The 15,219-nt window shown below is 33.4% G+C and overlaps 1 protein-coding gene across 1 annotated transcript in view; it reads right to left on the bottom strand.

The window, feature by feature from the left end:
* The window catches only part of LOC114335666 (TBC1 domain family member 14-like), a 45,716-nt gene that overhangs the window by 13,319 nt on the left and 17,178 nt on the right, over positions 1-15,219 (bottom strand). The window contains exons 3-5 of the mRNA XM_028285943.2: positions 10,805-11,011; positions 7,268-7,582; positions 3,095-3,453 (exon numbers count right to left, since the gene is read on the bottom strand). Of these exons, the coding sequence (XP_028141744.1) occupies positions 3,095-3,453; positions 7,268-7,582; positions 10,805-11,011 (881 nt within the window). The remainder of the gene's footprint in view (positions 1-3,094; positions 3,454-7,267; positions 7,583-10,804; positions 11,012-15,219) is intronic.

Below are 15,219 nucleotides of genomic sequence, written 5' to 3'. Positions count from 1 at the left end.
TAAGACTTGAAGTATGGTACGGTGGCATCTGTGAAAATTGTGTTTGGAGGAGGTACAACTACGAGGTATACCACAGATATAAACATATATTTGGTGGTAAAGACGTAGTATCTCTTATAAGAATAGGAAGACTAAGATGTGCAGGACATCTAGCAAGATCACAGCAGAACAACCCTTCTAGAAGATTCCTTATGTCACAACCTGTGGGAAGTAGAAATAGGGGTAGGCAAAACTTAGATGGAAGGATGGTGTAGATGAGGATGGGAGAAAAATAGGCGCAGTAAACTGGCAACGGTCGGCAATGGATAGGACTGACTGGCGTAATAGACTTGGGAAGGTCGAGGCTCTTTCATAGGGTTGTAGTACCATTGATGATGATGATGATGATGATGATGATGGTAAGACAGTAGGACGACTTGATGGAATACAGTGGCCGCTGGTTAGGAGAGGCAAGGGAGGCTTAGCCTCCCCATAAATTCTTTACACACGCTACACTGTTTTGTTTACTTTGAATCACGAAAAACAACAAGCACTCTTACTATTACACAAAGTGTAAATTCCACAATATCACTATATATCCATATGCAAGGAGCATTAGCGTTAGAACGCATGATTGCGGTCTCAGTTTTTTCATTATATTTGTAGTCAGGATCCTAAAATGAGTTATCTCGAGATGCATGTAACGGAGGCTACCGGCTTGCCAGCCTCACTTGCTAATGATCCGCGCAGCGCAGCAGCGTTTAAGGAGACACGGTCTTCTTAAGCACACACTGACGCTGCCCAGAGATTTAGCAAGGGAGGTTGACCAGCCGCTAGCCTCCGTTACGTGCATCTCGGGACAACCAATTTTAGGGTCCTGCACTTTATTTCACTCGTCTTCTTCACTCTCGCTATTATATCAGATATTGATAACTCTGGAACTCGATCTACGTTTATGTTTGCTAACGTATTGTTTGAAAAATCACTAAGTACTGATCGGCGCTCCAGATTGTAAATAAAAATTCACACAGTACAATAATACATTTTTTAATGAGTTTTACCTTGAAACTGAAATTCACAACAATGCGCTTAGTGAATTGTACCATAAATTATATCAGCAATTAGAAGGCTGTAAGCACTGGATGACTTTTCCAAGGCTCGGCAGTACCATATTGAGTAAAAATTGATGAAAATGTCGAAATCTCAAAAAAGTGAACTTAGTGAGTTTTACCTCTAATAGGACGAAGGAATAATTAGGGTCGAGATAAAAAAATCATTTTCTAAAAGTTACCCACACGGTCTTATATTCGGAAGAAGTAAAGATAATAATTTTTAATTTTAAATATCAACAGAACAATGCATAGGTATTATGGAAAACGGACTTATCGTAACATGCCCTTGGATATTAAATTAGTTGCAGCGGGGGAAAATGAGTGCACTTTTCAAGAGAAGGGAAAATGAAAATTATTTTTAACATAATTATATAAGATTCATTCATAAAAATAAGTATGCAGTGCACAAAGAAACAAGCAAGTCCTTGGCATACAATATCATGGACGACTCGTTTTAAAACTTCTGTGAAATACAAGCTTTTTAAATGAGCAATATAGAAAAAATAAAGGTAGGTGTCCGCCAAAAAATTTGCAGTGTAAGTTGAATATTAAATAAAACAAGATATATTGATCAAGAATACAGATACAGAATTCGTAGAAACCCTAAAGTATGGGTTTCCTCGAAAGCGGCACCGACAAACTGCGACCGTAACACTGCGATGAATGACGTCATAAAAACTGTACCACCCAAAATAATAGCAGTGGTTTCCAAGGATGCGTTGGAAGCCACCGCTTGCTGAGTTTACACATTGCATTGCCGCAGTGAAGAACCTTGAATTTTCCACCGTAATCTGACGTCATTCATCGCAGTGTTACGGTCGCAGTTTGTCTGTGCGGCTTTCGAGGAAACCAAGGCTTAACGCAACATGATATAGACCATAACAATGTGACCCTTATTAAAAATCTATATTGGGATCAAATGGCGTCAATCAAAATAGAAATGTCAATAAAAAGAGGAGTTTGTCAGGGTTGTATACTTTCTCCACTATTATTTAATATATATTCCGAAAAGATCTTTCAAAATGCCCTCGAAAATATTGAAAAATAAATAAAAGTCAACGGAGAATACGTAAACAACTTAAAATACGCAGACGACACCGTTATTCTTGCGAACAGTACTGAGGGTTTGCAAAGACTTTTGAATATCATAACCAGAGAGGGAGGTAGCTTGGGGCTGAATATAAACCCAAATGAAACAAAAGTAATGGCTGTTACACGTGCACCAAATACCGACATTAATATTCGTATCTATAACAAACAGATAGAACCCGTACAAAGATTCCAGTATCTTGGTTGCTGGATAACAAACGATCTAGACCACGAGGTTGAAATACGTGCTCCTATAGAGTATGCTAGGCCCGCTTTTCAAAAAATGAAAAAATTCCTTATAAACACTACCTTATCGTTGGATATCCAATGCCAATTTGTAAAAACATTCATTTATTCCATATTGTTATACGGAGTGGAAACATGGATTCTCGAAATTACAAGTATGAGGCGTATAGAAGCCTTTGAGATGTGGGTTTTTCGAAGGATGCTAAAGATCTCTTGGACAGAGCATGTTACCAACAATGAGGTGCTGAGAAGAATGGGGACTGAGAGAAACTACTAAATATTGTAAAAAACAGAAAAACGAGTTATCTAGGACATATTTACAGTGGAGAAAGATACAACTTTTTAAGACTCATAATGGAAGGGAAAGTGGAAGGAAGAAGAGGTCCAGGAAGAAGAAAATGCTCTTGGCTGAAGAACGTGAGACTGGACAGGCATGGGCACACATTCGACACTAACAGCCACTAAACATAGAGAGCAATTTGCTGTAGTTAAAGCCAACCTTCAGTAATGGAGAAGGCACCTTAAGAAGAAGATATTGATCAAATTTTAGATTATTACAAGCCCTGCTAATATGAAGTTTTACATATATTTTTATGTGCTGAATCCAACAATAGATGGCCTTTCATTCGATTCCCTACACTGTTATATGACAAAAAATATGTACTTACCTAGAGCAGTCCTAAAAATAAATTCATAGCCATCACGAAGGAAAACGTCCCACACTCTACAAGCGATATCCAAGGGCATAGCCTTCGCATATATCGTGTATATCCAGTCCAGTAAATACAAATCGGGCGTCAGTCCAGAGTTAGTGAAATGAGCATGAAGTTTCGGTAAGTTATAACTAAAAATTTGGTCGTAGGCGTTGTAGTATGTCTGCATTCTACTCTGGTTCAGAGTAAACGCCGAAAGATGAAGTGGCTGGTTAAGTAAATTTGCAAAACATATAAAAGCATCGCATGGCTCCATATTAAGGATTAAAATCGCTGCTATATATGACATTCCTTGGACGTATCCAACGTCAGGCCTAAAACATAAACAAAATAGAGTAGAAATATACGGACTTTAAGAATTTTGCAAATCATTACATGACATTTTAGTTAAATCTGACAGTTGTCAGAATATTTATATTTGAGTGGCCGTTTGCCACGGATACGTCTGCCACGATATTTTTCAGAAGACCAAATTCAAATGTCCACAAAATTATAGTTTTAGAAATATCATATTTGGTTTTGAGTTTAATGTTTATCCTCCCAAGTCCATAGGTCCAGCCAGCTGGACAATGTTTACTAATTTATTACACGGTGACTATTCGGGTTGGGTATCGCTGCGTCTTATTCGCGGTGTGCAAGTACTTGGAAGGGAATTGAGAAACGATCGTGCGCGAATAGAGGAGAAATATTACAACTTTCTTAAATAATTCATATTGTCAATTTAAATTGTCAAATTGACGTACATTTCATAGCTACTGTCATTGAAGAAGAAAAATTATATGTTGCTCCACAATATTGATATGATATCGTCCTATTAGAGGTAAAATTCAGTAACTACACTTTTCAGAAAGTGGAGAAAAATCGATTTAAAGGTACCAATTGTTTTTTAAATTCACCTGACTTGAATATTGAAATTTTTTTAATGCAACTTTAAAGAATAAATAAAAACAGATATTTTAAGCGATATTTCGTCACAGGAACTATGATACAATCAATATTAGATCAATTTTTGTACCAAATGAGTTTTTCCATGAACACAATGATTGGATATTGATATCCTATTAGAGGTAAAACTCACTAACTACACTTTGTACTTGATGAATTTTTCCTTGAACACAATTATTGGATATTGAGAAGTTAATGAATTTGTCTCCATAAACTTTTGCTGACTTACAACAAACGAAGTATCAAAAATAACAGTCTATTATTTAAAAAATGAACAATAAGTTTCGTTTTTAGAAAATAAATGCAATTCTTTCGGCATTTATGACAGCCACAAAAGTCGCCTGCTTAATTGCAAAATAGATTATGTTACCCTTTATGTAAGCTATCACGGTTACAAAGAAATTTAATCTCATATTTCTTTAATCGATCGCCGAACAGATAATGCACACAAATATAATGTACAGTTTGTACAGTTTCAACAATACAATGTTAACACACAATAGATTATGTTATCTAATGTATTGTTTGAAAGATTACTATTAAGTACCGATTTTTCATTCCAGATTGTAAGGAAAAATTCACTAAGTGCAATAATAAGTTTTAATGAGTTTTACCCTGACACCGAAATTCACAATATTGCACTCCATATTGGAAGGAAAAATTCACTAAGTGCAATAATACGTTTTAATAAGTTTTGCCCTGAAACCGAAATTCTCAATAATGCACTTAGTGAATTGTACCACAAATTATCTCGGCAATTAGAAGGGTTAGAGCCCCAGGTGACTTCTCAAGAGCTGAGCAGTACCGTATTGAGTTCAAATTGATGAAAATGTCAAAATCTCAAAAAAGTGCACTTGTTGTCATGTTACCATACTCACGTTTTTTAAGTTTAGTTACAAATAGTAAAAGGATATTGATGGAACGTGAATTGGAGGCTATTTTGACAGATAACGATTTTTTAGTCAGTGAAGATAGCGATAATGATCAAAGGAAATGGATTTACAGGAATTTCAGATGAATGTTAGAAGGTCACTAGCTCTAGGTGGTAAGCCTGCAAGTGGGAGACAAGCTAGTGCGTTTATTTCAAGAGAACCAGAGACATCTGAAGATAAAGTACCCACATTATAAATCTCCTATAAAAAGTTTACAGTTTTCCAGTTACCGCCTATAGATGTAAAAAAACCAGTAATGATAATTTGCCAATATGCTCTGTCAGCAATAGAAATTCTTATCGCGTCGCCTAAACCTCCTGGATGCACTAAGAAGACGAGATTCTTTTGTACGAGATTCTTCTTTTTTTTTGTATGCAAAATGTATTTCTCCTGAACCAGAATGTTTTTCAGTTTCATACTTAAATTATATGAAAGCTAAGTGCTGATGTCCATTATGCTGGACCTGTCATATTATGTGTGTCAAATATTTTTTTATAGTTTTTATAGATTTTCGTTTATTGTTTTCACGAATGAGGAGAGAAAATAGAAAATATTATTAAAATAATAAAAACTTTTTTCTTGGGGCTGAAAAGTTATACAGCTACTTATGTGTGTTGACATATAAGAAAAATTTATGGCCGTCGTGGAAATTTGCATTTGCTCTCCTGAGAAGTACCAAAATGGACATATCTGCTTTTGGCAATCGACCACTGATTTATATCTATATAAACGTTAATATTTATACAAATATTTGCCAGAATATTTAAAATATTTTGATGTAAAGATAAATAAATATAAAATCAAATTTCACTATACAATGTCCCAATATACCAATGACATAAAATATTTACATTTACGTCGCTGAAAAATACTAACCTAGAAATTAAAATTGTCATTTTACCATATGATTTGTGAAAATTCGATCACAATCGATTACTCTTGTGTCAAATTATCTTTATTCGCATCATTGATTGTTTATCTATTTAGAGTATTGTAATCGCCAACCAATAGGGAACTTGCACATTTTTTTTATTACATAATAATGTTCAGTTTTGTATAAAAATGAGATTTCCAAAATTTTACGCTTCAAAAACTCATAATAACCTAGCAAGTACAAATTTAAAGTCTTCGGTATCTTAAAATAGGTCAAACGGCCCGTGACGTCACTCAGTTTAACTATATGGTTCCGTTCTTCTTTAGTTTATTGGCCTCCACCTATTTTGGTATACCTCGTCGCGAAATAAAGGAAAAATATTTATATTCTATTAACATTTATCGTATGTCATTGTAATAATATATACCAGTTTGTTGACATTGGAGTTTGATATAGTTATTGAAGGAAAGGAAAGAAGGTTTACTACGGAAAATAAAACCATTTTGTAGAAGTACAGTTTTCTATGAATAGTTCAAACGATCAAAACACTTGTAACGTCAAATAAATGTATTTTCTACTGACGTTAATAACGTCTAATTTAAAATTCTGTTTACTTTGTTGGAAAAATGTAAATGTACAAACGAGTGACGACGTCACGACGCGTTTTAGGCCACCTGTTTTAATTTGAATTTTTAATCGCCTTTGGGGGCCAAACGAAAGACCTACAAAAACTTTTTATCTTTGATACATGTTTTAAATTATGTTCTGTTGTGATTTATAACATTTTTTTCGAATTTAAAAATTTATGCAAGTTCCCTATTATAGATCTATAAGTATAAGACGTTTTAATATGCAAATACCCGTCAAGGAAAACATAATTTTCTAAGTTCAATGTATAATAATCACAGAGGTACTTTTTCTTTTCTATCACTTCCAACTATAATGCGTTAGGTTCAAAACAGACGGACAACTCTGCAGCGCTACTGAGTGGATCCACAAAGTGGCGCCAAACAGGCGATTTTGTAGCGCCAATGATTTTGTAATGGACGCCACAGTGGCGAGGATCGGCAACAGTGGCTGGTGACAGTGGCTGGCCACTGTAGCGTCCATTACAAAATAATTGGGGCTACAAAAAATCGCCTGTTTCAGCCACTTTGTGGATCCACTCAGTAGCGCTGCAGAGTGGTCCGTCTGTTTTGAACTTTAGAGAGAATTAGATAATAATCTGTGACTCACTAAAAAAAGCTGATGGTCTGTAGTGAATTTAGTTTTAAATAAATATAAGTTAAAATATTTTAGACATAGGAAATGAAATATTGCATTTAAAAGAGTTAACAGTAATATACAAATGAACCAGAGCTATAAAAAATTACATACCTATAGCACACATATGCGGCTAACAGAGAGTGCAAAGCTTCAGAATAAGGTCCTCCTTCTTGAAATATTCCCAGGTGTGGAAAAGTTCTTGAAATATCTAGCTGTATAACATCCATACTGCTTTCTTGATCTCCTTCAGACTCACATTGGATTCCATCAGTATTGTTAAGACGATTTTGGGCTCTATTAAGGCAAATATCGTAGAGTTGAGGAGTGAGATTCAGTTCGTTGCCTATAGCGAGCTTCCATACCTTTCCTCTGACACTTGAAGGAATTCCTTGCCACCAGAGATCAAGAGTTTTCTTATGTGAACGCCTAACAAATAAAAAATATATATTACTATTTAAATCAAAGATTTCAAGATATGGCTAACACTTTAAACAGGGTGAATGGAACACAGCTGATATGGCTGAATTGGAAACACTTTAAACTGAAGCCAATAAAATTGATTTTAAAATCAATATTAATAAAAACAAATCCATGGGATAAATGCAAGAAACAACATACTCATCATCATCATCATCAATGGTGTTACACTTCGTGAGTCTTTGCTGTGTTTACTACTGCCTTCCATATTTGTTGGTCCTGTGCCACTAATTCCCATTGTCCCACTCCCATTTTCTCGAGATCTTCTTTGACTGCATCTTTCCACCTTTTTCTAGGCCTTTCTACAGACTTTCTTCCATCTATCCTTTCGCAGAACACATTGTTTATAAGGCGATTGTCATTACTGCGTATCACACGCCCTGCCTATCTGAGTCTAGTTACCTTTATATACCTGACTAGATTTTCCTTTCTGAGTAGAGACTCTAACTCGTTAATAATGTATCTGCGACTCCATTCGTTTGTCACGCTGTCTCTGCAAGGGCCATATATCATTCAAATGATTTTACGTTCCCACACCAACAATTTATTTACTTCTCTTTTTGTTAGCGTCCATGTTTCGCTTCCATACGTGTCTGCTGGTAGTATTATGGTCTTATATATCTGAAACAGATCTTTCTAAAGAAAGATCTGTTTCCTGCCATTATTCGCGTTTGGACTACTCGATCTATTTTGTTTTCATTTGTGATTGTTGCTCCAAGATATTTAAATTCTTTATCCACTTCGAGGTTATGGTCATTTATAGTCATGTTTTGCCATCGGTCTTGTTTTGAGACGACCATTTATTTTGTTTTGTCTTCATTTATTTTTAGATTGATGTTTAAGGTACACTTTAGAAGAATGAAAATAATCATTTTTTTCAAAAAATTTTTTCTCAGAAACTTTATTAAAAATGAACATAAAACTTTTTACATATTAATATCTAACTCTTAGAGAGTACAAAAAATATATCTTTTTTCATTTATGCTCTAATATTGATTGTAGAGGGCACAAAAGTCGAGGTCTCGAAAAATGATGGCGGACAGTTAATCTCAGGATTGGGATATCTGAAACAAAAAAATCGTACTGGATTTGAAAAAGGAAGGTTTCTTACGTGACAATTTACCACAATTTGACCAAAAAAATAAAAAATAAATATTTTTTATCCATGAAAAACTGAAGAAAAACCGGCGATTTTTTCACAAAATTTTTTCAAATTTCCGTAAAATCTTTTTCTTGCGGAATTTTTCACTAACGGTGGTAAATTGTCACGTAAGAAACCTGTATTTTTCAAATGCCGTACGATTTTTTTGTTTCAGAGATCCTCATCCTGAGATTAACTGTCCGCCATCGAAACTACTTTTTTCGAGGCCTCGACTTTGGCGTCCTTTACAATATTAGTGTACGTGCATAAATAAAAAAAAAAAAGAATATGTGTGTACTTTGTACGCACGTAAGAAATTATACTTCTATTATATGATTTCAACGAAATTAATATACTTTAAACAGTTTATTTATATTTTATTTAAATATTAAACTAATTTTAATACTTACTACTTCTCAAATTTTTTTATTAAAACAGTGCCAAAAATTAAAATAATAAAAGAATAAAACACACACAAACAAACACATTGAAAAATGCCACAAATGATTTCTGAAGTAGGAAAAAATTTTAACTAAATACGTATTTTCTGAAAAAAAAATTATATAATAAACTTACAATCATAAAATGTATAAAAAAAAATAAAAGTTTCCATTGGGGTTCGAACCCGCTTATCAGCGCAGTTAGTATTGAAATTCATTCACGTTAAACTTTTACCCACGGAGACCATTTGTCATCATGTGCGCATATCCACTAACTAAACGGATTAAACTTTTGACGGTTCTGAATTTAATAAAATTATTTTGATTTTGAATTGAAATTATTTAGAATTGAAAGAAATATTAGAATACAACAAAACATAAAGTAAGAAAACAAATATATTAGGTGAATATTGATAGAAATTTTGATGGGAATCAAATTATGTAAATCAAAGCATTACATACTATTTTAGTAGGTTCTTTTTAAATTTTCCAGATAAGTAGGTACCTATGAAATTTTTTAGTAGGATACTGAAACATTTACAATTATTACGTACTTGTCGCTTTTAAAAACTATTTAAAAAGTCACTACAATATTATAAACTTGCATTTTTCTCTGCCATCACAACAATAAAAACTAATATACACAACATTAATTTGTTTATCCAAAATCTCTATATTGAACAATTATTGACAGATGATTTTAACACCCAATCAGATCCCGTATAACGTTTATACCATACTGTCTGTGTGCGCATGCCCGCAGAATTATTAAATTTTACTCTCAATCGCGCCTAAAGAAGTATAACTTCAAAAAAGATATATTTTTCGTATTCTCTAAGAGTTAGATATTAATATGTAAAACGTTTTTTGTTCATTTTTAATAAAGATTACGAGAAAGAAATCTTGAATATTTTTGGCTTTCTAAAGTATACTAGTACCTTAATGCAGCTTATTTAAAGCTCAAGAAAATATCCTTAACTTCTCCTTAAGAAACAGCATATTATTTACTATTAATTAATAACATGCAGATTAAAAATGTGGAAAATTGTATATATCTTGAAAGTGCCATAACAGAAAGCGGAGGTACAGAGGACGATATTTATATGAGTATATGGTATACTAGAAAGATAAAGATCTGAATATTCCAGTTTAATGTCATGTCTGTTCTACTCTAGCGATTTGAAACCTGGAAAATGACATAAACCCTTACAGGCCAACTGCAGGTCTTTGTTAACAAATGCCTACGAAGAATTGTTTGTATTTTCTGGCCTCATATCATCAGAAATGAAGATCTGCTACACGAAACTGAACAAAAGAGGGAAGAAAATAAAAAAAATCCAGAAAGTGAGGTTGCATCAGTCACAACTTCGAAAAAATAGCTCCAGTATTGCAAAGATTGCCCTAGAGTGGAATCCCCAAGGAAAAAGAAATAGAGGTCCCCCAGCACAAACTTGGAGAAGATCAATCATGAACAAGGTGGATGTTAGCGCAAAATAGAACTTGATGGCATGTTTAATATATTATTTAAATCATTAAATTTTTTTTATTTTATAGCTACATTTTATATCTGACATAACTTTGAAAACTTACATTGTATTCCAATTTGGAAGAACATTTTGGGTAAAGTGTTTGGTAGCAGTTGCTTGTTGTTCTTCTACTTTTAATTGTAACTTCTGTTGCTTCTGTTTGGCAGCTGATGTTTGAGCCTCTTTCTTTTTAGCAGCTACCAATATGGCCCTATATTCATCTTTGTGCCTTTGTTCTTCATCTTGAGATTTCGCTGGTAAGTTTGAAGGTCTTAAACAGAAATAGAATAAAAACAAATAATATTTCAACATGTTTAAATATAAATTGTTACATACGAAAGGTAAAGATGAAAATTGTATATAAACAATATATTAATACTACTTATTAAATTATTTTTTTCAGCTTTAATCTACACTTCTGCAAGAACTGAACGCACCACCTTAAAAATGGGTCATTTTTGATGTCTCGAATTTCCTAAACCTGTTGTCCAATTTAAGTGATTTTTTTTAATATGTTTTAGCCTTATTCTTTAACAATATCCCTGTAATAATATTGTTGCTATACAGCTAACTTGTCACTGTATACCAGGTGTACCAATCGAGCTGTGATTTTGTCTCAAAGTTCGTGTGACCCTGTGGAATATTCTAGCATTTATAAAATAATGAAGTTAAAACCAAACTAGAGCCTCATGTTTTCTTAACATTCTGTTTTTTGATTCATCCGCTTATGCTGGATAATAAAAAAGTTAGGTACTTTAACAACTAACCCTCTTTTTCGTCAATACAGGGTGTTTTTAAATAAGTATGGCAAACTTTAAGGGCTACTTCTGCATGGAAAAATAATGACAGTTTGAGTTATAAACGTAAGTCTGCACATGGTTCGTTTCCAAGATAGCGGGTGTTAAAATTTTTCTTACAAACAGACGATTTATTTTGCTCTAAAACTGGTTAACATATGAAGGATACACAGGAAGAACCTGCTAAGTCCATTTTTGTAGAAATTGCATTTTTTACGCCATCTTGTAGTAAATTCCAGTTTACATCTTCTGAAACCTTTAAACACGGCAATAACAAGACAAATCACGAGAAAAAGCCCATAAATATATATATATATATATATATATATATATATATATATATATAAAACAAATGAAATAGAGAATGTGGAAAAATCCCCTTACGAATAACTCACACATCCACTATTTCTGGCTGGGAAAAATTTTTCGAATAGAATCAAAGATCCAAACACCAGTTCTTAGAAATGTGTTTCGCCCTCTTCAACCTCCGTGGGCTCATCGGTAAAGATGAGAGGTTGAATATCTTTAGACACATTCCATCAAAAAACAACATCCGAGACATAGACATAACAGGAGCGTAAATCTACGCCCAACCTGAAAATGACAGTCTCAAGTTTTAATTCCCTAATTACTTTAGAGTAAGTAAGATAATGTTTATGAAAAAACAAAAGATGTAGATCTTTGAAACACACTCAGTGATCAAAAGATCCACAGGTACTGGTTTAACGACCACTCGTACGAAATCAAACAAATGAAATAGAGAATGTGGAAAAATCCCCTTATTTGTTTTTTTTTTCTATTTCATTTGTTTGATTTCGTACGAGTGGTCGTTAAACCAGTACCTGTGGATCTTTTGATCACTGAGTGTGTTTCAAAGATCTACATCTTTTGTTTTTTCATAAACATTATCTTACTTACTCTAAAGTAATTAGGGAATTAAAACTTGAGACTGTCATTTTCAGGTTGGGCGTAGATTTACGCTCCTGTTATGTCTATGTCTCGGATGTTGTTTTTTGATGGAATGTGTCTAAAGATATTCAACCTCTCATCTTTACCGATGAGCCCACGGAGGTTGAAGAGGGCGAAACACATTTCTAAGAACTGGTGTTTGGATCTTTGATTCTATTCGAAAAATTTTTCCCAGCCAGAAATAGTGGATGTGTGAGTTATTCGTAAGGGGATTTTTCCACATTCTCTATTTCATTTGTTTGATTTCGTACGAGTGGTCGTTCAACCAGTACCTGTGGATCTTTTGATCACTGAGTGTGTTTCAAAGATCTACATCTTTTGTTTTTATATATATATATATATATATATATATATATATATATATATATATATATATATATATATATATATATATATATATTGATGTGATCTTGATTATTGATATGAGATAATATTCTTATATGTCACTTAATTTAATCAATGTATTAATACTAATCTAATTAATTAACCAGATCACATATCAATATGTTTTCAATCTCAGGGCGAATTATAAATTAATTACTTACTTTCGTGGATTCTAAATATTTCTTAATGGTTCCTAATCGGGATAGAAACGAAAAGAGTAAAAAAAATACACATATGGGTTACAATTATAATCAAAATATTTTTTATTTTATTTAAAAAGCAATCACTGCTTAATATTTGCTATTTCTTATTATTCTTAAACATAACATTTACAAATGGGAATCTTATTTCCTTTTGGTTTTCAATTGAAAGTTTTTTATTAACATTTAACTATTAAGAGTTATTAGCAACAACTCTATTTAAGTTTGATGAAGCTTTTCTGATATTATTGATTATGTTATTCAATTTTTATGTGGAATTTAATACGAAAAACCCATACATTCATGTCCAAACAAATGAGACTGACCTTTTCCTGGTGTACTGAAAATGTCCTCACACAAAGCCCGTTCCTGCTATCCTTGGCTGCGATCAAACCTCGTCCTGGCTTCCAGTAATGTACTCCTTTGAAAAACTAGCTCGAATAGCTCTCGTTCCTGCTTCGGTCGTGATGCTGTGTTCTACCTTTTTCGAAACTGCTATCAGCTACCGGGACACTCTTGGCTCAAGGAGGTTCTTTTACTCTCGACCTGGCCTACTTCTCGTTCCACGATAGATACTCCACACTCACGGAACTACCGGCTTTCTCACTCTCCGTACACTACCGTCTACTACTCGACTTCACTTCTCGACAGCTCAAAACATTCTGATCTCACTTTGTCATTCATTCCCCTACTTTCTAAATATCCCTTCCAGATTCACAAATCAATCTTCCACCACCAACTCTCATTCGTAATATTCCTCAAAACCAATTTTTAATCTTTCTAAATATGCTTAATGGATTTCAAAAGAAAATATTTAATTCCCATTCTAAAATACTTTCTAACTATTTACAAATTTTAATGACCTATTCTCTCTTTCAAATGAGTCTTATTTAGCATAGGCTAATGATCGAAACCTTCCGCGAAAAACGATAATGAACTATCATCTATTTCACTGAGTTTTATTTAGCATAGGCTAATGATCGACCTTCCGAGAAGAACGATAATGGTACGCGTCATTCACTTTGTTTATCTAAGCACATTGTTCCGAGTTTCGTACGCTTATTCTAATCACTTCTTAAAATTACATATAACAATTTGTTGTATACAGGTTGTTTTAAATTTATATGCCCGTGGTTGAGAAAATTGAAAATATTTTATATTAAATTGAATTTTGTTTATCATTATTAAATTTTAATTTTTATATCAAATAGAAATATAACAAATCCCCGCCTTGTATTCGATAAAATTTATCTGCATTTTTAAATAAATTTTCTCGAGGCAAAACCAACTCCCTGTATATTTCCTTACTTTAATCTACGTCTTATATCCTAACTTACTATCTACTTTAATTAGTCCCACCTGTAGAGTAATTGTTTCCTTATTTTCAGTGTCCTCATCCTGTGTTAGAGTGTCGGATATTATGTTGTCTTTCCCTTTTTCCCATATCAATTTTCTGTCTTTTTCCTCAGATTTTTCACATACTTTTATCGTGTATTCTGCATCCTCGTTTTCATATGCCTCCTCTTCAAATGCCACTGTTTCGATCATATCTTTTTTTTTTTTCATTTTTTTGCTTTATTTCTTCTTCTCCTGAGCTCGTCTCTTCTTTTGAGGAATCCCAGGTTTCCTTTGTTTCTGATACTCTCAAATTTTCTTCTTCTGGGCTCAACTCTTCTTTTGAGGAGCCACAGGTTTCATTTTCTTTTGTCTTTTTCTGACTTTTTCTCCCTTTTCTTCTTTGTCCTTGCTTCGTTGCCAAATTCATTTCCACTGTTTGTTCTTTACCTGATTCGTCCGTATTTTGTTTCTCCTGTTCCTTGTCCTGTTCTTCTTCTTTTTCTTCTGTTAGATTCATCGTATTATTTTTAAAATCTATCACTACATGTTTTTCTGCCAATTCGTCAACTCCTACTATCATGTCATGTGACATGTTTGGCATTATTACACATTGTAGTGCATACATCTTCTTACCCAGTCGTACCATTACTCGTATGCCTTCATTTATAGTTGCCAATGTCCGTTTGTTTGCGCCCACTAAATTTACCCTAGGTATTTTGTAAATTAAATTTGTTAAGTTAACTTCTTCTATTAGTTTTCTGTTGACCAATGTTATTTCAGATCCAGTGTCT

Source organism: Diabrotica virgifera, chromosome 2, assembly GCF_917563875.1.
Source record: "Diabrotica virgifera virgifera chromosome 2, PGI_DIABVI_V3a".
NCBI lineage: Eukaryota > Metazoa > Arthropoda > Insecta > Coleoptera > Chrysomelidae > Diabrotica > Diabrotica virgifera.
This window is presented reverse-complemented; position numbering and strand designations above follow the sequence as displayed.